We start from the raw sequence: 22,753 nt of genomic DNA on the forward strand, positions 1-22,753 counted from the left end.
AATTTCTTCCCGCCCCCAGCAAAGCCTAATCCAGCCCCTGACACAATCCTGAAGCAAACCTTTCCAAAAGGCTTTACTGTAAATTTATTTTCCTTTTCCTTCACAGCAGCACGTGAGATCAGACCTGCCGCACGAGCTGAGTTATGCTGGGGTTATAAAATGGCTCAGACTAGGATGGGGAGGGGGTTGAAAGTTTTTTTGCAGCCCTAGTCCCTCATCCAGGCCACCTCCAGCATCCCCCCGCTCGGTATTTCTGCAGGGAAGTCGGGAGCTGCTGCAGACAGGGGCTGCCTCCCCCTCTCAGCCAGAAATTCAGCTTTAAATAGTCCACCTGGAAGAACCTCCCCTGTTCCTGTAGTCATCGGTGGAAAAGGATGGGGATGGAAAAATGCGGTGGGACACGGCTGCTTCCCCAGGTGCGGGCTGCCGGTGCCCCCGGTGCAGGGCAGGGCTCAGCCCCGAGGGGATTGCAAAACTGTCTTTGAACCAAGTTTCATAACCGGTTGTGGAGCAGAGGTTGAAAAAAACAAACAAAAAAAAATGCTTCTTATTTTTCCCACTGCTACATTTAAGCCACGTCCCCATGCGTCATCGGTGTCACCAGCTGCCATGAGCTGGGGGCTCCCTCTAGTGAATCTGGGGCCGCAGGATGAGGCTGTGGGGTGAAAACCCACAGGGCAGGGATGCGGTTGGGGTCCAGACCTACTCCAGCCACACTTCCCAGTGCTGCTGCACCAACTCTTTCCCTCCGAGGTGCCAGTTCTCTCTCTCTCGCTCATGCCCGGCTGCGGGGTTGTACCCAGAGCCCCTCGACCTTCTCCCGGTGCTTCAGCATCTTGCTGGCTGCCCTGAGCTGTGACCTGGTGAGATTTCATGCCTTCCTTCAGCCCTGCTTTCCTCCTCCATCCCTCACCTCCGTGGCTGTTGTCGCAGCCCCAGCTCAATTCAGTACGGGTTGGCACATGCCGGAGGGGTTTGCCCCAATTCCCAAGGGACGAGCAGGGTTTCCTCCAGCTGGGAATGGGGATGTCGGTGGCCGGTGAGCAGAGGCTGGGCTGCTGCCTGCTGCCAGGAGAAGTTCAGGCCATGGGCATCATCACGCTGGCGTAAACGGTCATGGGCTCCTTGTCGGGGCTCTGCAAAAGAGTGGGGAAGCAGAGGGGTCGGCGAGGTGCCTGAGCTGGGGGGGCTGTGGGTCATCCCACAGCAATGCCCAGCCAGGGTGAGGACTGGGGAGGGCAGGCACCCTTACCTGTGAGAGGGGTGCATGGCCCTGCGGGGCAGGCGGCTGTGTCAGGGGGCTGCGTGGGGCATGGGGGGCTGTGCCGGGGGCCAGGGCCGTGTCTGGGGGCAGGCCAGTGGCTGCAGCATAGATGGTGGTGCAGGAGGGGTGCTCGGCGGCAGGGGGGCATTTCTGCTTCTGCATGGAGGGCGAAGGATGAGCAGCGGCAGGCAGCTTGCCGGGGGGGCCTTCCCTCCCTCCACCCTACAGGCACCCACCGATTCTTCCCCAGTTTGCATTGAGCAGGATTTGGCCGGGGGGGGACACCACACAGTCTGTCCCCAAAGCCACTCTGGGATGCTGGGGGTTGGGGAAGCCACCGCATTCCCAGTGATTCCCAAATTAACAGCGACCAGGCTGACCCCAGCAACAACAGGGATGGGTGACCCCAGCGAGCCCACGGCCACCTCAGTCCCCCCCAACCACAATTTCACCCACTCCTTCACCAGTCACAGGGACGAGTTGATACCCAGTGGCCAAAGCCCATCACTGAGCGTGCTGCAGACCAGCGAGGAGGCACCCAGCAACCACCCAGAGCTTTGGGTGCTGCCTCCTGAGGTCAGGATGCTGCAGTCAGAGACCCCTGCCCACCCAAGAAACCCTGGCAGCATCGTGCCCACCCTCCCTGCTGGCTGCAGTGCTTGGGGTCCTGTAGCTAAAGGAGCATTTCCAGGGCTAAAGGAGCATTTTTCCCCCATGCACCGAGGCTGGCTGGGGTCGTGCTGGTCATGGCTCACCTGCACCCGCTGCACTTGGGAGTAGATGGTGTGCACCGCATTGTTCTCGGCGAGCGGCGACTGCTCCTGCTCCCGGCCAGCTGCGAAGGGATAAACAAGTCACCGAGCTGGGAGGGGAGCAGGGACCTGGGGAGGGATCCCAGCACTTTGCCAGCCACAGCTGAGGCACGGTGAGGTGAGCCCATGCTGGTTCCCTTCCCAGCACGGTGCTCCCTGGCTGGACTCTGCTGCATCCCTATGTTGCAGCTGCCTGGCCTCGGTCAGAGGATTTCTGGGCACCACAGGTCAGTTTTGCAAATTTGTCACTAGACAGGGAATGGGAAGGGAGGGCACAGCCTGGATGAGGCGCTCAGAGAGATGGTGCTTGCTCTAATCTGGGCTGAGATCGTTCCATTCCCCTTGAGACTGCAGTATGATCTCAAGAGCCCATCATATGGGTAAAGCATTAGAAATCACGTGCCGGTACGTTTCTTTTTTTCTTCTTCTTTTTTTTTTTTTTTTTTCTTTTAAGCTGGTTTCCTTCCTGCCTTTGGCTCTCTGCTTCAAAAGAAACACGTTTAACACTTTCCCAAGGGCCAGGGTACTCTGTAGACTAGGTGCCCGCAGGAATCAGCCCCTGGGTCTGTTCACCAGGATGGTTGGGGGCAACTTCTCTCCCCCCACAAGGCCCACCCCAGCTGAGGACCACCAACCAGCCCAGCACCCTCCCTCGCAGCACTCACCCATGGGCATGGCCAAATGGGTGGCCACGAAGGCACCGATGAGCACGATCACTGCAGCGATGGGCAACACCACCAGCAGCACCAGATGCTCCCTCCTCAGCCCGGCACTGCCTGAGATGGGGGGCAAAGAGGGGAGGGGGTCAGCCGCCGGCCCTGGGCTTCAAGGTCACCCAGAGCTGAGCAGAGTGGGCTGCTAAAATCTTTCCTCTGCTCATCACCTCGTTTGGGCTGATGATTTGAATAGAACAGGAAACAAGGGGGCAGGAAACGCTCCTTTAGAATGGAGCTCTCGTTAACCTCCTCCAGACCACAACAGTCAGCGAAAAACCTGCTGGGGGGCAGATCAGGGCCAGATAAAGCCCTAAAAACGTCTCCGGTGGCTTTATGGGGGCCTGCGGGGAGGCAGCCCCCCTGTAAAATGCCCTCGCACAGCAGGTACACTGGAAGAGCACCCTGGGACAGAGCTCCGCAGCTCCAGCCAGGTTCCCACCCCCAGGAAGCCCCTGGGGTGGCCCTGCTCCCATCCCACAGACAGTGACACCTTGCAGGGGTTGTCCCCCAGCGCAAGGGGGTGAGAAACAAGCCCAAAACCCCCTTGGAGCATCTCATTTCAGCATCTCCCTTTTCCTAAGCCAGAGTCCCAACTGTCTTCCCCAGAGGGATCTTTTCCCAGCACAAGTCACCGTGAGAGCCCCAGCAGAGGGGTGACTTCATCCACGGGTCCCCAGGGAAAGGGGCAGCCACCACGCTGCCCAGCCCCAGCAAAAGTCCCCCCAGGTCACGAGGTGTGCTAAAAAATCCCGGTGAGAAAGAGTGTGACTTTTAGCCCAAAGGGGAAGTTGTCCCTGGGTTTTTAACACCCCCAAACCACCCAGCAGATTAGTCTCATGCATTTAAAACGAGCCCCGAGCAGCGGTGCGCGGCAAGTGGGATGACCCAGCCGTCGGTGGAGGCAGGCAGGCAGCCAGCATTTACAGAAAGGGCTGGGCAGGTGACGCAGTGGCCACTTTTCTTGCCAAAAGGCTCCTTTGGGGCTGCCAAAAGCAGCATGAAATTCCCCCTGCCCAGTAAGAGCAGGACCGGGAGGCTGGAGGGAGCCAGGTCAGCAACTGGGGACTTACCCCCTTGGTCATAGCTGCACTTGGAGGAGTTGAAGACGATGACCCGGGTGCTGATGGGGTTGCTGGCCGTGCAGGTGCAGGGGATGCTTGTGTTCTGCAGCGGGTAGGAGAGGTGCAGGAGGCTGCCGTTGCGGGAGCAGAGCTGCGAGATGCTGCTGTTCTGGCTGCCCCAGCTGTAGGAGATGCTGTCCCCTCGCGCCGCCGTGCAGTTGAGGGTGATGGTGCAGCTGCCGTTAGCCAGTACCTGGCTGAGGATCTGGATGCTGGGATCAGACACTGGCTCTGGGGAGAGGGAGGGAGGGGACAAAGGTTTGTGTCTGGAGAAGGATGAGAACGTTGCCTTGGCCACTGCCTGGGAAATCCTGCTGGCATCTCCTAAATCCCTGGAAGATGGAGAGGAACAGTCTGGCCCCAGACTCACTGCAAACAGCATTAGAAAGGGACATGGGCTTCACACCCGAAGGCTCCTTGGGGTACCCATACAGGGCTGCAAGGGGGTCCTGGACTCACTTCAGCATCCTGACACCAGAGTGGCCATCCTCCACCCACCTCCCAGACCTGCTCCCAGCATCCAACAGGGTCCTCCCGAAGCCGCGCGTCTCACCATACACCTGCAGCTGTATCTGCCAGACTTTCTCCTCCGGCCCCTTGCTGACAATGTACTCGTAGAGCTGCCCGTCCTGCCGGCTGGTGTTCAGGATCTCCAGGGAAAAGTTCAGTCTGTGGAAGAGAGCTCGTCCCTGCATGTAGTTGGTGTAGTTGCCATCCAAGTACTTGAGCAGGACGAGTTTCCTCTGCGGGTCCTCCGTGTCCCGCTTCCAGACAGCCTCTCCGAAACGCAGGGTGAGGTCCCGGAGGTCGGGGGGGATCTGCAATGTCGTCGCCTTCCCCAAGGTGCCCAGCACCATCTCCCTCGCCCCATGGCCCATGCCTGGGAGGAGAGCGGAGAGAAGGGCTGAGGCAGGCAGGGAGACATGGGGGGGGGCTCAGAGCGACCATCCCCATCCCCATCCCTGCTCTACCAGAGGAAGGCAGATGCCCACAGGGCTGCAGAAGCCGGTGACAGCATCAGACCAACCCTGGTAATCCGCAGACTGGAGGCAGCTTGGGTTGTACGAGATAATCTGCTCAATTTTCAACTGATTTATCTATCTGCATTTTCACGCTCGGGGTTATCCACCACATCCTGTGCCAGCGATTGCTGGCAGGGGGGAACACACACTACACAGCAGGGCTCAGCATGAGCTCTGCCTCATTCTCAAGCCACAGGACCACCCCCAGAACCAACAGAGCGACCCCCAGCCCTCAGCCCCACATCCTGGACCCCAAAGGATGCGAGTCAAGAACTCAGCTCAGCAGCCAGAGGAGGAGCGTTGCCTTCCTCTGCTCTTCCTCCCCACTCCTGCCTTCCCAGAGCAAAGCAAGAGAGTTTGTTTGCATCAGCCTCAGCATTCCCCCATGTCGGGCGCTGCTGTGCATGATGGCCAAATCCTGATTTGAGATTCTGGGTTTTCTGTTGACACAGCCAGCCAGTGCGGTGAAACATCACCCCATGGAGCAGGGCTGCTTCCAGCAGGGGAAGGCACTTGTGGTCCAGGTCTGGTGGTGATGCTGGTCCTGGGAGAAGGGTGCTGGCATTGGTAGGACCAGCCTGGAGAAGTCCCGGTGACACCAGAGCAGTCCAGAGGGGAGCGATGTACGGTGGCTCTTGGCCAAAGCCTGCAGCTTGGTGCACGTCAGGGCATCCACCTCCCGTGAGTGCCTCAGCTCCAGAGACCTTCAGTGGGACTTTGTAGGAATTGCAGCCCCCTGGAACTGGGCTCGGGGGTAAATCCCAGGTTGTCCTACTGGTCAACGTGGTCCCAGGTGTGCATCTTGGTGGCCAAGGAAAAGTGCTCTTCAGAAGAGAGGTGCAGGTATCTCCCACACGTCCCAAAGCATCGCAACCACCTGGATTTCCTGGAGAGCACATGGGGGCGTCTTCTCCCCCAGACCCTTTCCTGTCTTTCGCTGTAAAGCAATGATTCGTGTTTGCCCTCATCACTGGGCAAACAAGTTTGTTTTTGTAGGAAACAGCGTGGGGAGAGGTGCCAGCTCAGCGCTGCTGCCAGCCATCGACAGTGGGAGCATGGAAGGGACCCCCCCCCGGCGTCACCCCCATGTTTCCTACCAACTTCTTTCCAGCAGGGTGAGGCTTTGCCCCAGAGGGAAAAAGAAAAAGGGGGGGGGGGGGGGACACGACACCTACCCCAGAAAAATAAGTCTGGGGAGGCCCAGGTAAGCCCAGTATCCGCCTCTCCTGCAGCACATACAGTTCCAGTAAAAACCACAGACCTCTCCCCACCACCACCTCGAGTGCCATGGCTTAGTTTTTCCCCCTCAGTGGCACAAAACACAGCAGTTTCTGAGCTCTCCCCATGAACTGCATCTCCCCACCACCAAAGCAGCCATGCGGACACGACTGTCACCCCACAGAAACTCCACGGTCCAGCTGACCCAGTCCATCACCCATTTTTTCGCCAATACATTTACTGTAAAGCCCAGCGCTCAGACGGATGCTGTATTTTCTCAGCAATGTGTATTTTTGATGTGCAGCGGTCAGGCTCCTCGTTAATCACCAAATGGAAAAGCCCTTTTTATATCACATGAGAAAAACCCTCCGCTCTGGCAAACAGCATCTCCTTTGCTGGGAAGACAGGTCAGCGGGAGCAAGGCTGCAGGAGGAGGGATGTAAAGGGGACGGAAAGTATCAGTGCCGAAGCTCGGCTGGAGGGAGGCAAGCGATCCGTGTTGGAACAGCACTAGATCCAGAGCAGCCCCACAGCAGGTATTGGGCCCGTGGGGCTTTCGGTGTGCTGGCCAGGCAGAAAAGCCCGGGGGGGTTTAAAGGCAGGTATTCGAGTAACTGCGAGCCAGCAGAGCCGAGGAGAAACCCCAGCCCAGCGAGGGCTCCGGTTTCCTGGCCAAGCCCTTTGTTTTATACCCAGCAGCTACACAGATGCAGTGGCAGAGGGGTTATGGGGCCGTGGGGACACACACAGTGTCCCCAGGGAAGAACAGCCATCAAGCTGGCACTGAGAAGGGGGTCAGGATTAGTCAGAGGTCCCTTTGCTCTGCTCTGCTGGGGCGTCCTGACTCACCCCAGTGCTCTTGCAGGGGCTCAGTGCCACCAAACCCGATTTTGCAGCATCCTCCCATAACCATCGATGGGCTGGGAGGCGAGGAGCCCTGGGGAATCCAGGTGCTCCTCATTCCCTGACCAGCTGCTCTGGGCAGAGGATTTCGACTCATCCAGGACATCCTCCCCAGGAGATCACCCACAGCTGGCCAGGGCTCTCCTGGCACCCAGAAAACAGGCATCGCCCCACTGCCACTCCCTTTCCACTCACCTTACACACACTTTACTGCTCGGGTACCATCTCCCAGCCCACTGGCACCTCTTGATCCGAGACACTCAGTATCACGGAGCGAGACAATCCACCAAGGTCCTTCATCTCAAGTACCCCAGTTCACATCTGGTACTAAATTATTTGCTCGGCGTTATGAATACCCCATTAAAACACACGGTAGAGTGCTTCACTACTGCAGCTACACTTTCTCCATCACCGTCTTTGTTCATTCATCATCTTTTATTCTCTCCTCCCTCAGCCTGACTAGTAGGAGCGTATTAGGGATGCACCACACATCCAGCTTGGAGTTGCAAGCCATTTATCTTCTATATGAATATTTATACTCGATCTGCCCGTCCACCCGGCACACAGCTCGCGATTTCTAAAGGTCTTAATATCTGACAAAAATTCCAAAACAATCTGAACCGAGGTATTTCACGGAGAGGAAAACATACGTACCCCAAACACGGCCGAGAGAGATCAGCAGCCAGAGACACACGCTGCAGCCCATGTCTCTGTTCACCAGTCGTCTGCAGTGGAGTTAATTGTTGCTGGGCTCATTATAAGAACAGGTGTACTCAAATCAGAGACCTGCCCCCGGCCATGTGTTTCCTGTTTTTGGCTGAATTACTCTTTTTTTTTTTTTTTCTTTTCTCTTGAGTGGAAAGTATTCAAAGCACTGAGTTGTGCTGCTGAATGCTCTGCTGGAGACACCCCAAGAGACCGGCAGAAGGAAACGGAGCATCATTTTCTAGTTTGTACCAGAACTGCATCATCCTGCAGTCTTTAACCTGACCCCAAAAGAAGAGGAAACAACCAGCAAAAAAGATAATTTCACATACAGTAACAGCTTCCCGGGGCTGTACAGAGCCTTCAAACCCTGCTACCACCGCAGGGGTGGAGGCAGGTGGTGTGGCATCATCCCAGCTGCTTCTTCATCCGCACGCCATGGGGCTGGGACCCAGCACAAAGCCCACCCTGAGAACCGGCGTGCACCAGCCTTCACAGCCGCGATGCCCACTGCTGCAGGAAAGCCTCAAATATTCCAGCATTAATCCATATCCCTGCTTTGGCCTGCATAGGAGTTACAACGAGGAGGAGTATGGGTGGTCTTTAAAAACCAACTGAGGAAAACCCCACCCCTTGTTCCCAAGCTGAAGACTCAAGGGAGTTGAGCCTGGACTTCAGTTTGCTCCTCTTCAAGGCCAGCCCCACCGCAAGTGCTCAGGGATGGGGATGGTCCCCCCCCTGCCATGGAGGTCCCCCCCCTGGTGGGAATGGAGCAAGGACCACAGCTTCCTGTGCTCAGTGGAGAGCCAGGGATGGGGAGGACGGGGAAAATGCCACTCACTTGTTCCGCTGCTGGGAAGGGGTGAGACAAGCTTGGTTGTTTTCGTGTTTTTAGTGGAATGAATTATTCACCTCCAGGGGATGCTCAGCCCGCGCAGCTTGAAAATGGGAGAAGGGTTTTTTCCTATCGCTTTCTTCACATTCTCGTTGTTTTTTCTGGTTTTCGGAGAAGAGCGGAGGCAACGGCGCGAAGCAGGAATTCCTCCGCTGTTTTAAACCGACTGTGAGTGCTGGAAGGGTTAACTTAAATCCCACCACTTTTCAGTGGAGCCAGACTCCAAGACCTCTGCGAGTTTTGTTGCCTAAAACCACACTCAACCACCCCAGCATCCTGCCAGGCTGCTCCTTTCTGCTCCGAAAGCAACGGGCTGAGAAAAAAAAAAACCAACCCACCAAACCATTTCCCAATAACCAGCAGTTTGTGCAACAGCTCAGCAGAGGGGAAAAAAAGAAAAAAAGTATGAGGAAGGGCAGCACGAGGGAATTTGGCTCCTTTTCTCGCCCCATGCATGCAGACAAGGAGCTTTGGGCTGAAACACGGCGGTTCCCACCCGCGGCAGCTGGCTCCTGGATGGAGGACTTGGCCAGGGAAGGAGTTGTGGTCACCTTGGGGCATTTTGCAGATGGACAAGCTGACCCGGCACAAATCCTGCTGGAAGGAGGTCTTCGGTGGACGGGCCCCACCGGCTTGGCCGCAGGGAGGGCACAGAGAAGACCATTGACCACAAACTGGTCCAGGAAAGGCATAAAAGCCTGATAGCACCCTTGGAGTGCTACCACGCTGGGCTGACACCCACCAGGAGAAACAGAGAAAATAGTTCAACATGCAAAACCATCAAGAAAAAATCCCTCCAAGAAGCACTTGGGGGCACAAAAATCCTCCTTTAACCAAACAGAACAATCCTAAAGCCTTTTACTGTCCCTATTAGCTCAGGCTGAAGTCTCCTGGCTGGAAAGGTGCCTGAGGTATGGCACCAATCTCCGTATTTGTTCCTCGCAGGAAGTTATATGCTGATGCTCAGCGGTCATCCTGGATTTTCTGAGAGGCAGAAGAGCCCCAAACCTCCATATAGGAAAGGACCAAGACCCAAGCAAATATTTTCAACAAGGGGGGGTGGATTTCTGCAAAAATATACATTGGTGCTGAAACCATCAGCCCACCAGTAGAAATTACCCCAAGCTGGTAATTACCCCCAGGGTGGGAATCCAAAATCCCCCTCACCAGGCAGCCACCCACCAAGGACCCCCACCCCGAGCCTGCAGCCCCTGCCACCAGCCTTTACCGCAGGGCTCGGAGGGGGTCTGCTGGAAAGGGGTTGGTGGGGTAACCATGTGGTTGGTAACCGCAAACTGCCCTTCCTTAAGTGATCTCTCTATTAAGAAATAATTAATAATTCACTTTGACCCTCTCTGGGGATAGACCATGCCATGTCCCACCCTAATCCCCCTCCCCAATAAATGAAATGCAGACCCCAGGGGTCACAACTCCCCTTGACAGCTTCTGTAACCAACCCACAGGGCTCCCCCATTTCTCTGCTCAGGTCTGTCCTCACCAAGGCCCCCAGACTCGTGCTCCTTACTGATTTTTCAAATGAGTCAGCGAGGTCCCTGTTGATCCTTTGATGAATCTGACCTTAGGTGTCTTTACTTAAAAACAGTTCTGGAGAGCGATGCCTCTTGGGTTTTATGGAGGGTAGGAACCTGGTTCTCCCCTTTCTTGAGCTGCTTCACTGGAGCAGCCACGTCCCAGGGCTGCGGTGGCCCTGAAACATGTCCCCATCCCTCCTTGCAGGCTGAGGGACCATCACCATCATTCACAAGACGCATCCTCCCACCCCAACAGCCCATGTCCCGCCATCCAGAACCAGCTCCTCCTGTGGGGGACAACTGTGGAGGGGCTCCTGTCCCCAGCAAGGGTGTTGGGTGGGAAACACGGCTCCTTCCATCATCTCCTGCAGTCCATGAGCACCCTTTGCAGCCAAGCCCAGCCCAGAGAATGCAGAACAGGCACCTAAAAATGTGGTCTTTAGGGTTAAAATTAATTTCATGTGTACAGAGACATTTCTGAAGACAGAGGCCATAGTCACCCTGCGGATCCCTCCCTCACAGAGAGAAAAGCACCACCTTAGTTCTGCCCCCACGAGATGCTCTGGTGTCCTTGCACCCAGCCGGTGTCCCCAGTTTCAGGCTAAACACATCGTGCACTGTCCTGCACTGTCCCACGGCTCATCAGTCCCATCAAGGGCATCACCCACAGCAGGTGATGGCTGAGGACCCCCAGGAAAGGGTTAGATTGGGTTTCCTCACAGATCCCAGGGCTGGGGAGAAGAGGATTTCCAAGCAGTTAACCATTAATTTAGCAATTTAGATTGCTGGCATTCTCCAAAAAAAAAGGAAAACCAAACAATCAAACAAAAACCGGTTGCAACAATATTCATACCCGTTTTATTCCAATCTGGAGAACATGATCTCTGAAGGAAGGAAAGGAGAGAAGGGGAGGAGGGACCCTGAAGGCAGCAGCGGAGCAGCCAGAGACCAGGTGGGTGATGGTGTAACCGATGCTGGTTCTAACATTTCCCTTGAGCACCTGCATCTTTCTGCATCCAGCCAGCCTGGGGGCCTCATCCAGGCACTGGTCCAGTGGTGGGGGTGCTGAGATGAGTACAGAGGTCAACTGAAGAGCACCCTTAATCCAGAGGGAGGAGGAAAAGGAGGAGGACGAAGTACCCCAGGGCCATCAGCACGCTGGTGGTGGTGCAGGATGCGGCACTGGAGGACTCACCTGGAGGCAGAGGGAGACCCAGGGTGTGTGGGGGGGCTGTGGGGTTCCCTAGGGGCCCCCCTGACCCCCTCCCCAGGTGGGTTCCTGCCACCCACAGCCCATGGTGCAGGGGGAAAACCAGGACCCACCACTCCTGACCCATGAGGCACTCCCAGCCTTGCAGGGACCTGCCATCTTCAGGGTCATGGCCACTGCTCTGGGGGACCACCCCCCACTCCCCCCCAAGCCAAGGGCACCTTGCTGCCCACCCCACCCGAGTTTTGCTATCTCACATGTCCATGGCAGGCAGTACCTATCCAGGAGCAGGGGTGCCTGTAGGTCAGCGAGGTGGAGTTGGAGGACACGGGGTTGCTGGCTTTGCAGGTGTAGGTTTCTAGCGAGGGGTTGAAGGAAACATGCAGCACAGAACCACCCGCATCTGGTGGGACCTTCTTGGACCGCTCCCACTCGTAGGTCACCCCTTCGAGCCCCACTGAGCACTTCAGGATGGCTTCACACAACACTGGCTCATCCCCGATCACCTCGACATTCACAGTGGGCTTTGGCACCAGGTCTGCAAGAGGCAGCGGGATGTTGGAGCATCCCCATCCCCCGTGGTGTGGGCACTGGGACAACCCTCCCGTCCCCCCAGCTCACCATACACCGTCAGGAGGATGTTCTCGATGTGCTCCTTGCCCTCGACATCCTCCAGGTACACCTGGTACGTGCTGCTGTCTCTTTCCTGAAGGGAGCTGATCTTTAGGGTGTTGTTGGGGAAGAGCTCCAGGCGTCCCTTGTAGGGGGTGTTGGGGTACTGGACCGGCGCGCTGCCATCCCGGCTGGCAATCTTCATTACGTTGTCACGTCGCCATTGGATTTGGTGGTAGGTCTGGTTTTGCAGGCTGGGACTGAGATACACCACCCCGTGAACGGCCCCCACCACCTCCGATGACCAACCCTGTCGTGCCCCAGCTGCTGAGAAAGCAGAGATGGGTGTCACTTGGGCAGTCAGATGTAGCCCACCCCTCCGCGGGACTTGTCACCACGTGGGGACCTCCATTCCTCCCAAATATCTGGAAAATGCAAATAACCCGTTTGCTCCCCAGTTCCCAGCAGCTCTGCACTGCCTTGGCCTTGGAGGCACATTGCAAGGACAAAAACAACAACAAGCTGATGGAAGACCTTCCTCTTCCTCTCCCCAAGCACGGAACCACCCAACTTCCGCAATGTTTAAGGTTGGTGGTTTTTTTTCCCTTTGCTTTCATTTTGGGGGTCCTCGCCCCCTCCATGCTCGCCCAATAGTGGGCCCCCAGCTTGGTGCTGGCGATGCCAGGGGGGTTCATGGGAAGGGGGGCGATGGATCACAGCTCGGACGCAGCACCAGGATGGGAAAAGCCAGGGGAGGGAGCTGGGACGGGGGGGGGTTACCCACAGACACATCCCCAAGGTCCCCCCCATCCCTCAAGCCACCTCCCCCCAACCCAGCACCCGCACCCTCGGAGAACCTGCCGCCATACCTTGCATGATGAAGAGGAGCGCTGTGGTAAGCCTGGCTGCCATCTTCTCTCTGTGCCCACACCTGACCCCAGGGGGGGAATCCGAAATCCCCCTCACCAGGCAGCCACTCACCAAGGACCCCCACCCCGAGCCTGTAGCCCCTGCCACCATCGTTAATCCTGGGGCTCGGAGGGGCTTTGCCGGAAAGGGGTTGGTGGGGGAAGCATGTGGTTGATGCACGTGGTTGACAACCACAGACTGTGCTTCCTTTACAGAGCTGAGAAGCAAAACAAAAATGAAAATAATTCACCTTGAGCCCCTCCAGAGACTCAGCACCCCATCCTGATAAATGAAATGCAGACCCCAGGGGTCACATCTCCCCTCGAAAGCTGCTGTAACCAACTCACAGGGCTCCCCCATTTCTCCACTCAGGTCTGTCGTCACCAAGGCCACAAGACGTGCCATTGAGCAGCCTCAGCTTGAGCTGGGACCACCGGCACGGGTGTTCAGGGCATCCCTGGGACCCTGGTTTGTGGGTGATGATGTAGGTGGGAAGGAGACAGGAGGGATGACTGGCTGATGCTACAGCACGTGCTGCAGCCCCGGCACGCTGGACTCTGACCAGGGCAGATGCTTAAAACAACAGATTTTAATTCCAGCCTGGATTCCTTCCTGAAAGATGACATTTCAGGGCCTGTGCTGAGCTCCAGCTGAGGGATGCACGGGGCAGCGAAGCTGGTACAGCCCCCTTGTTGGGGGCAAACGGTCTCCAGCATCTTCCCACGCACCACCCCAGCCGCGAGCGAGGAGACGGGGTCCGACCCCGGCCACGAACAAAGAGCGACAGTGGCACCCGCTGAGCCCTGACCCAGTTTAATTACAACCCTGAGTTGTCCCCATCCAGCCGAAATGAGGATGTACGAGCACACCAGCAGCCATTCGACGACGCCATGGCTGGATCGCTGCCGCCGATCCAGTGGCACCGCGGTGACGAGCGTCCCCTGGCTTGTTCCCGTGCCTGATGTCATGACAGTGAGAGGAACCGGCGGAGACGGGAAAGCAAACTTCCCTGGCAGGGAGCAAAGTGCTGCCTCAGCACTTGCAGAGAGCGCTGCAAATTATCTCCAATATGCAGAAGCAGGTCATTAGCGTAAATTACAGCGCCGTGATGGAGCGTGGCTTCAGCAGGAGCACGACAGGCTGATGGATGCGTCAGCCCCCAGGCTCCATGCTGTCGCCTTCAGATGTTTCCACTCATCAGGAATGTGGGGACCCAGCGTTTCGGGCTGCGATGCAGCTCCTGCTTTAGCCCCTGCGCACAGGCAGCAGCCACAGCCCAGCAAGGGCTGTCACCGCATCCCCAGCACCGAAGGGTTTTCATCCCCTCCATCCTGCCTGGACTTTTCCCGCTGAACCCAGCCCCGTGGGGAGGGGGATGTAAGAAGTATTCAACCGACACTCACAGCGGATGGGGCTCGGGATGGCATAAACCAGCCCAGCTCCAACAGCAGTGCCAGCGCACTGTGCCTGACCCCCATCCATGCCAGCCCAGCCCCCTAAATCCCCTTATTGTGGCAACCAGACCCCCCCTCCCTCCCCGTGCCAGCCTCCCAGCGCAGCACCCGGTTAATGATCCCAATTAATGCTCGTTTCACAGGGAGCAGCCGCAAAGCTATTTTGACACGAGGACTCAGGCTGGAGGAGAGCACCACGGAGCTGCCGCTGCTCTCTACGCTGCCATCAAAGTGCCACATTTCATTTTAATCCCAAAGAAAAGCCCTTGATCTTCCTTTTGGGAAGATCTTTGAAGCCAGAGCCCCTTCTTTCTTCAATCCTTCTCCCAGGGCCACCTGTGCCATAAGAGCACGGGATAATTTACGTGGAAAGGGTTGTGGCGGCGTCTCCGGTCTCAGCTCGCCGTGGGGCAGCTGGGGCCATGCCCAGCTGGTGCAGGCAGGGACCACCCTGCCCGGGGCCACCTCTCCCCTGCCCGACACACACGGCTGGAACTCCACAACGTGAATCTCCACAGAAGACTCCCATCACTTCAGAGGCTGAGCCACAAACAGGCTGTTCCCACCACTTCCCTGTGCCAGACGTACATTGCAGGCTATCAATAGCCAATTAAGCTAATGAAAGAAGCACCACAATTGTACTTCAGCTTTTATTTGCACCGAAAAAATAAATTCCTGAGCGTATCAAACCTGTCAGGACCTCAAAATCCCACAAGATCACACTCTGGCACTGAACACATGGACACTACGTGTGTTCTCTTCATGGCGCTGCCTGTCCAATTTCACATCCGTCCCCTCCCTAGACAGGTTCCCATCCCAAATCTTTCGCCCTTTCCTCGCAGCCCCAAAAAACAAACAAACTTCGGAGATACCCAGGGCTCATCTCCCCACCGGTCCAGTGCCCATGACATCTACGTAGGCAGTGGAAAACAGAGCTGGGTCCAGCCTTTTCCTCCTGAGAGAAGACTGCGGAGCGGAGAACCCACCATCAGGCAACATGGGAGTGGGGTGATGAACCCAGCACCCGGCTGACAAACCGAGGGGAGCCGAGGCTCTGTGCCACCACAGAGGGACAGGGATCATGGCAGGGTACCCTCACCTTCCCACTGGGCTGAACCGTGGAGTAGATGGTGGTGTTTTCAGGCCCCCGATGGCAGCTGGGTCCCTGCCAGGGAGAAACGGTCAAGATGCACAAAGAAAAGGAAACTTTGGGCAAAAAGGGGGGGATTTGGTAGTGGGGACAAATGTGTCCAGCCTGGGGGCTGCACAGCTGAGCCCACGGCACAGCCCTGGTCCCCGCTGCCAGCATGGGCTGACCCTACCGGTGTTTTGGGGCAGATGACAGCATAGATGGTGTTTCCTTCCAGGGCGACCTCACCAGTCCCATTCTGGAGGAGAAAGCAACCCCAGACTGGTTAAAGGATGCAACCCGAGGGGGGAAGACATTTCCATACAGATGTCCCATCCTGCCAGGCAGAACAGGGAGGGGACACCCAAGGACACTCCCAGCACTCACAGGGTCTTGAGCAGTTTCGGCTTTTCCCACCTCATCATAGACAGTCAGACTTTGCTCAACGCATCCTGGGGGAGTTTGAAGGGTCAGTGTCAGACAGCTGATGCGTTAGACCCCCCCAGACTGAGGAGGTGGGGGGTCAGCCCTCAAACAAAGCAGAGGGAGAAAGAGGTCCCTTGGCAACTGGGAAGGTTTACTTTGTGGGCACCTGGCAGGGGCTGGGGAGGGATGCTTCAGCTCCAAATAAAATGAACACCCAAACCCAAACAGTCCTCTGGACCCCAGGGGATGAGACCTCCAGGTTTGGGCACCGACGCTTGGGCTGCTGCGATGCTTCATCTAGCTCATCAACCAGGACCACCCTGCATCAGCGGGGGTGAGCAAAGACTTTGTGCCCTGTGCAGCACCTGGCAGGGGGTAACAGTGCCCAGTGGCTTACCCCGCACCAGCCCCAGGAGAGGGAAGCAGCCCAGGGCCAGCATGGAGAGCATTAGTAGCATGACAGAAGGCAGGGGCTGCACAGCCAGTCCCACTGCTGCCCACCCTACGAGCTGCCGCACCAACCCCAGGGACAAACCTCCTGGAGGGTCCTTTCGTCGCTTCCTCCACCAGTAGCAGGTGACAATGAGGGCTACAGAGATGGCCAGTGCCAGCCCCAGGGACGTGGCCACTATCCCCCATGGAATGATTCTGAAAAGCCCTGGGGGAGGAAAAGCGGAGCAGAGCCTCAAGCAATTTCTAAGCACCATCTCCATTGCAGCCCACGGACTCAGTGGTAACTGGGAAACCTCACCCTGGTTACACCACCCATGCTCAGCATCACGTTTCTCTCCACCAGGAGGGAAAATTGGGCATATTTTATGATCAGCGTGATGTCCTCTGCATTTTCGCTGAGGCCCTGAGAGGACTGGAAGCAGTGCGGCTTGTGTATCCCCTAAATCCTGCTTTTACTGGAGATATGCAAAACCCACCTGGATGTGACTGTGCAACCTGATCTAGAAGAACCTGCCTTAGATGGGGCTTGGATTAGACGATCTTGAGGTCCCTTCCAACCCTGACCGTTCTGGGATGGCAAATTACCTGGGGCCGCAGCACGGCAGGCTGCCCCGGCATCGGTGCTGGCCGTGGCCCAGCTCACCGCGTTACTGGCGTTGCAGCGGCAGACGGTGGAGTTGGCATCCCCACGGAGCTGCAGGTGCAGCCGGGGCTGGTGGCCCAGGGCTCCCAGGGCATCCCCGCTGCAGGACCAGCTGTAGGAGACGCTGCCGGTGCTGGGCACAGTGCAGAGCAGCGAGAGGTTGCACCAGCCCTGCTCCCAGTGCAGGATGCGTGCCTCCAGGAGCAGCTGGCCGATGGGCTCTGTGGGGATGGAGCTGGTGAGAAGGGATGGAGGGGACAGGGGGATGGGGACACGAGGACACGGCTACTCACCCCACACCGACACCTGGAAGCACAGGGCAGTAATCGAGCCTGAGGCATCCTCAAATTCTGCCATATAGATCCCACTGTCTGCCGCACTAACCGGGCTGATCCGCAGGGAGAGGGTCTCCTGCTGGAAAGCAGCTCTCTCAGACAAGCGGCTGCCCTTGGGGGGTGAGGCTACGCTGTTCTTCTCAGCCGTCAGGATCCGCTGCCAGTATCCCACATCCAGCTGCGCTTTCCATTGGACTTTTACCCACCCCAGCTGGGGTCTCCCCGGCAGCAGCTGCAACACTCCGCCAGCAGCCACGGCTTGCTCCCGGTATTCCAGGCATCCTAAAGCAGAGAGGGGCAAGCAAGTGACTGTGGCCCTGGGAGATGCCCTATGGAGGGGGCACAGCCACTGGAGCCCACCATGCCCCAGAGCCGCAGCCCCCAGCACGACCCCTCCGGCTCCCCAGGGACAGGGAGCTCAGCCCGGGTCCCACCCCCATGGCAGTGGTACCCTTCTCCCTGCACCATCCCAGGCTGGCGGCACATCTCCTGCACCCGCTGCCCCGGCCACACTTTGCAGATGGGTCATGTAACATCCCCTGCCCAGAGCAGGGGTAGGTGCAGACCCTCTGCTCATATCACCTGGTCGCTTATTTGTACCCCACTTCCTTCCTTGCCTGTTCACCCTGGGGAACAACAGGAATTTTGCCCGCTGAACCCCTTTTTTTTTTTATTTTTCTTGAGTTTCTGTGCTTGCCTCCCTCTTTTCAGTGCAGCCCCGGATGTCAAGGGCTCTGGTAGAGGCAAGATAAAAAAAGCCCCTACAACAAAGGAACACCCGCAGCTACGGGGGCTGAGGGTGCATGCAGCCTCACTGCTTCCGCAGGGCTGCCTGTGGTCAGGGCAGCATGGGGGGCTGCCTGGCCCCGAGGGCGCTTTGCACAGCCCCACACAACCCCCCACCTCGTGGCCCTCAAGGCAAACATCGGCCTCCAGGAGCTCCCACCCTGCAGCCCCCAGCAGGGTTTTGCCTCCATACAAGTGGTCCAAACACCGAGCCACGCTCAGAGGGCACCCAGGGGCCAGTGACTTTGCCACCGCAGCCACCAGACTCCAAGGAGCTCCAGGTTAAACCTTGCCTTGGCAAAGCCACAGAGGATGCCTGCCCTCCCCAGCCCCCTGCGTGCAGAGGGGACATCCCAGCGCTCAGCAGATCTAGGAGCACAAGAAGCTAGAGCAAGCAAAGGCAGAAGCATCCTCCCCCAGGGAAATGAAGGAGCAGGTTTGGGAGCAGGCGCTATTTATCAGTTGCCACCCTGATGGCTCGCACCTGAGACCCACAGCTCATTACAAATGGGGGCCCTTCCCACCCCTCCCAGTATTAAACAGCCTGCAAGAAATAGGAGCTGTGGTCTATTAATTATTGCTTTGTAGGTGTTCAGTGCTGCAAGAAAAATGTGAAGGCCCCTTAACACCCTTATCCTAGGCTCCTGGAGCTGCCCAAGAGCATGTCTCCAAGTATGCAGAGTTGGAGAAGAAATCATGCAGAAAATACCTGCCTGGAGATGTGATTGCAACCCTCTGCCTACAGCCAGAGTGAGCGCCGGGCCGGTGCAGCACACCTCAGGTTAAGCGTGCCAGCACCTGCAGGGAAGTTTTGCAGCTCAGCTGAGCCCATGGTTGCTGGAGGCTCTGCAGCTTCAAGCAAGCAACACCCCATCTTGTGCACCCCCGAGCAGCGTGTGCCCCCCAGCTCCGCACCATCAGGGTGGGCGATGAGGCTGGGAGAGGTGGCAAGAGAGGGAGGGTGGAGGCGATGCTCACCTAGTCCCTGTGAGAGCAGGGAAGGGTGGATGGAGTATGCGGACATGCAGCTGGGAAATGCTCCAGCCACCAAGCTGGCCCCCAGACCCAGGCATTTATCTGCTCCCCTCATGCAGAAGTTGCTGGCTTTAGGAAGAAGACCTTCAGCCACCACCAGCTCCCCTGAATTCACGGGGAAAAAGATGTCTTGCTTGCTCAGTGGAGAGATGCAGCCTCAAAAAGCTGCATTTTGGGGTTCAGGAAGGGTCAGCACTGCTCCAGCAAGTGATTTATTTTGGACAAGCTCTGCCTGCGAAGGGGAACTGGCGCTGTGTGAGAAGCATCGCAGCTCTGCCCGCTCTGGGTGGGACCGGACACAGAACTGAAGCAAAGCCAAAAAAACCCCAGCCCTGCTTTATCTCCCCAGGGACCCCAAGCCCAGCTCGCTGCCCAGGACCCTGCAGCCCCCTCTGGCCTGAGTGCCCGCGGACACCAGCGGCACGGCCAGCCTTTCCCCAGCACCCAGCTCCCCATGCAGCAGCAACACCTCCCCACCTGCGTGGGCAGCCAGGCTCACCCACCGCCAGCCTCCCCTCTGTGCCGTAAGCCCCCATCCTCCTGATAAGCCTGGCACCACACCCCCCCTCACCTTGGTCACTGGCAGCGGGGAGCAGCACCAGGCACAGCAGCACCAACAATGCGGGTGAGCACCCGAGTCCCCCCGTGCTGGTGCATCTCCTGGTGGCACTGGAGCAAGGTCCCTGCAGCCAGGGAGGTGCAGAACCCCTTGGAGATGGTGACTGTCCACCAGCGACTTTCTCTCCCTCCTGCGGTTCCTTCGCATCCTCCACTTCCATGTGGTCTCCTCCACCCTGTTGCCCCCCAGGCCACCCCTCTTCCAGGATGGGTGCTGAGGTCCCCGTGGGGGAGGACATGCTGGTGGCTGCCCCGGTGAGCTCAGCTGCAGGGCTGGGTGGCTGCAGACCTCAGGAAACTAATTTTAATTAGCAGGGGGCAGGTGGGGAGAAGTGGTTTTTGGTTTTTTTTCCTTCCCTTTGCAACTCGCCGCAGGAGGAGCTGCACCAGGCGCTGCACGGCAGCAGTTTGTGATGTGCAGATGTGTCCAGCACCCCGACCACAGGCAGGGGACAGCCCCCAACAGCAGAATTTGGCCCCCTGGGGAGCAGTGCTCAGCCCAAAGACCACCATGCCGTGGGGTCAGGGAGCTGGGGAGTGGAGCAGCCTGGCCAGGGGCCTCCCAGCTGATGCAAAGCCGGGGCTGATCCTGCCCCAATCTCCCACCCCAATTCCCACCTTTCCTTGGGGCAGCCATGGAGCACATCACCCTTCCTCTCCTTGTCTCCCTCTTCTTCCTCTGCTGAGCCCAAGGTAAGCGCAGGCGGGTGGCAGCCGGGCTTATCGCAGGAGCTGCAATGAGTTGTGTCCAGCCTCAGCACCAGCCATCACGTGGGGCTGGAAAATTCCTTGGCAAACGGCTCTTCCAAGCGCACCCGGGGCCAACGTTGGGCTGCGGCTTGTGTTTGAGGGGTTGTTCTTCTTTTTTTTTTTTACGCAGACTAACAAGTAATCACCTTGTCACAGGATGAGAGCGGTCTCTCGGGTTGCTGGGTGAAGAAAAGAAACCCCCACAAATGGAAGCTGAAAGCAAAAGGCGCATGTGGAGGGTCAGAAAGTCGCAGCACGAAGGGTACAGCTTAATTTGGGCCATTAAGAGGGAATTATTGTAAAAAAAGAAAAAGTCCTTTTTTTAAGGAAGGGCTGCACATCTGGGAAAAAATGTGCTGCTGGGGAGGGTTTGGCTCACAGGGGAGAGTGGTGAGTGAGAGCTTCGTCAGAGCCTCCTGCCTTTGGAAAATGGGATTCCCTCTCCGTTAGCTTTAGATAACGGAAATATATTGGTATAAAATAACCCCCGGGGTGCTTGGCTGGGAGTATCTTTCTCGCCAGCCGAAGCTACAGTGGAGATGGAGGATGGGAGAGCGAAAGGAACTGAAAATGGCTTCCCAAACCAGGCTTGGCCTCCCCAGGTGGAACCAAGGGCGGCTGAAGGCACGCGGTGCCGGAGGCTCTGATCCCCAGGGAGGGATGGAGCAGGGCTGTGCTGGGTGCGGGACCCCCCTGCGCTGGTGGTGGCTGTGCCCCCTCCATGGGCATCTCCCGGGGCCACAGTCACTTGCTCACCCCTCTCTGCTTTAGGACCCCTGGAATGCTGGGGAAAAGCTGTGGCTGCTGGCGGAGAGACCCCCGCTGGGGTGGGCAAGAGTCAAATGGTGAGTGGGGCTGGATGCGGGGTACCGGCAGCGGATCCTGACGGCTGAGAAGAACAGCGTAGCCTCACCCCCCAGGGGTCGCTTTTCTGGGAGAGCTGCTTTCCAGCAGGAGACCCTCTCCCTGCGGATCAGCCCGGTTAGCACGGCAGACAGTGGGATCTATATGGCAGAATTTGAGGATGCCTCAGGCTCGATTACTGCCCTGTGCTTCCAGGTGTCGGTGTGGGGTGAGTAGCCGTGTCCCCGTGTCCCCATCCCCCTGTCCCCTCCATCCCTTCTCACCAGCTCCATCCCCACAGAGCCCATCGGCCAGCTGCTCCTGGAGGCACGCATCCTGCACTGGGAGCAGGGCTGGTGCAACCTCTCGCTGCTCTGCACTGTGCCCAGCACCGGCAGCGTCTCCTACAGCTGGTCCTGCAGCGGGGATGCCCTGGGAGCCCTGGGCCACCAGCCCCGGCTGCACCTGCAGCTCCGTGGGGATGCCAACTCCACCGTCTGCCGCTGCAACGCCAGTAACGCGGTGAGCTGGGCCACGGCCAGCACCGATGCCGGGGCAGCCTGCCGTGCTGTGGCCCCAGGTTTGTAGGTATTTTACATTTTTTTCGGGGGATTTTCTGTCCCTCCAGCTCCAGACTTAAATTCCTTTGAGATAAATAAATGGGAGATCTAGCCACGGACTCGGCGTGCAGAGGGTGTGCGAGGTGGCTGGGAACCGGTGTCACCGTGACAGGATCAGTCCCACAAGTGCTCTGAGCTTGTGCTGTGACAATTCAGCCTCAGCGCGCCCCCGGCGGGGGGTGGGGCAGGGGATGTGTCCCCCCTCCCCTTCCCCACCTTCTGTCTCTATTCATGGCCCTCCTGCAGAGCCAAGGGGCTGCTCCACCGCTGGCGCTGGGCATTCCCATGGCACACACATCCTTGTCCGGCAGCAGGGACCCCCTTCCTGCGGTGCTCCCGGCTCTTTGGGTGCTGGGTAGGAACCCCCCCCCAACTGGGGAACCTGCAGAGTAGCCTCCAGCCCCCACCCCGCTATGAGCATCACATTGGTCCCCAATAAATGGGCCACTTTTAACAGTGGGGAGCTCTTAACCCCCCTGAGCGCAGAATAAAGAAAAATCTACCTCCCCCTCCCCGCCCCCGTATTCTATATTTTGGGTTCTTGAACAACTTCTGGGCTGTTCTGTGGAGAGGATGGGCCACAGGGGGATTCACCCTCCAACGAGCCAGGCCAAAGCTTCCCACCACCCCAGAGGGAGACCCTCAAGGCAGGGCTCTCTTTTTTTTTTTTTTTTTTTTTTTTTTTTTGGAGCAAACAGGGACAGGCTCCACCAGCCAGCACGCTGCCAGACCCTCGCTCTGG

At 57.8% G+C, this 22,753-nt stretch overlaps 3 protein-coding genes across 8 annotated transcripts; all 3 read right to left on the reverse strand.

Annotated features, from left to right (window-relative positions):
- Nucleotides 1-66: 66 nt before the first annotated feature.
- LOC308054929 (signaling lymphocytic activation molecule-like) lies at nt 67-10,884 on the reverse strand. 2 transcript variants are annotated; one of them, XM_080368397.1, is made up of 7 exons: nt 7,711-10,884; nt 4,467-4,793; nt 3,863-4,144; nt 2,742-2,852; nt 2,020-2,099; nt 1,253-1,420; nt 67-1,136 (listed from the first exon to the last, which is right to left on the reverse strand). In XM_080368397.1, exons 1-7 carry the CDS (start codon nt 7,760-7,762, stop codon nt 1,080-1,082), a joined length of 1,077 nt encoding a protein of 358 aa, XP_080224523.1. In that variant the 5' UTR covers nt 7,763-10,884; the 3' UTR covers nt 67-1,079. The 2 variants fall into 2 exon arrangements, with proteins under 2 accessions (XP_080224523.1, XP_080224524.1); XM_080368398.1 differs by lacking the exon at nt 7,711-10,884 and adding an exon at nt 4,885-7,700.
- A 139-nt stretch (nt 10,885-11,023) lies between these two features.
- LOC308054932 (CD48 antigen-like) lies at nt 11,024-13,071 on the reverse strand. 2 transcript variants are annotated; one of them, XM_080368402.1, is made up of 4 exons: nt 12,880-13,071; nt 12,020-12,334; nt 11,676-11,936; nt 11,024-11,383 (listed from the first exon to the last, which is right to left on the reverse strand). In XM_080368402.1, exons 1-4 carry the CDS (start codon nt 13,028-13,030, stop codon nt 11,289-11,291), a joined length of 822 nt encoding a protein of 273 aa, XP_080224528.1. In that variant the 5' UTR covers nt 13,031-13,071; the 3' UTR covers nt 11,024-11,288. The 2 variants fall into 2 exon arrangements, with proteins under 2 accessions (XP_080224528.1, XP_080224527.1); XM_080368401.1 differs by having other exon boundaries at nt 12,020-12,337.
- A 1,936-nt stretch (nt 13,072-15,007) lies between these two features.
- LOC308054927 (natural killer cell receptor 2B4-like) lies at nt 15,008-20,672 on the reverse strand. Of its 4 annotated transcripts, XM_080368391.1 has the most exons (9): nt 19,752-20,672; nt 19,124-19,285; nt 17,318-17,641; nt 16,967-17,245; nt 16,464-16,586; nt 15,890-15,954; nt 15,696-15,761; nt 15,473-15,538; nt 15,008-15,339 (listed from the first exon to the last, which is right to left on the reverse strand). In XM_080368391.1, exons 1-9 carry the CDS (start codon nt 20,035-20,037, stop codon nt 15,253-15,255), a joined length of 1,458 nt encoding a protein of 485 aa, XP_080224517.1. In that variant the 5' UTR covers nt 20,038-20,672; the 3' UTR covers nt 15,008-15,252. The 4 variants fall into 4 exon arrangements, 2 of the variants coding, with proteins under 2 accessions (XP_080224517.1, XP_080224518.1); XM_080368392.1 differs by lacking the exon at nt 19,124-19,285 and having other exon boundaries at nt 19,752-20,670; XR_013924308.1 differs by lacking the exons at nt 15,008-15,339; nt 15,473-15,538 and adding an exon at nt 16,095-16,248 and having other exon boundaries at nt 15,695-15,761.
- Between the last annotated feature and the right edge of the window lie 2,081 nt (nt 20,673-22,753).

Source organism: Falco punctatus (genome assembly GCF_963210335.1).
Source record: "Falco punctatus genome assembly, chromosome: 18".
In the NCBI taxonomy this organism is placed as follows: domain Eukaryota; kingdom Metazoa; phylum Chordata; class Aves; order Falconiformes; family Falconidae; genus Falco; species Falco punctatus.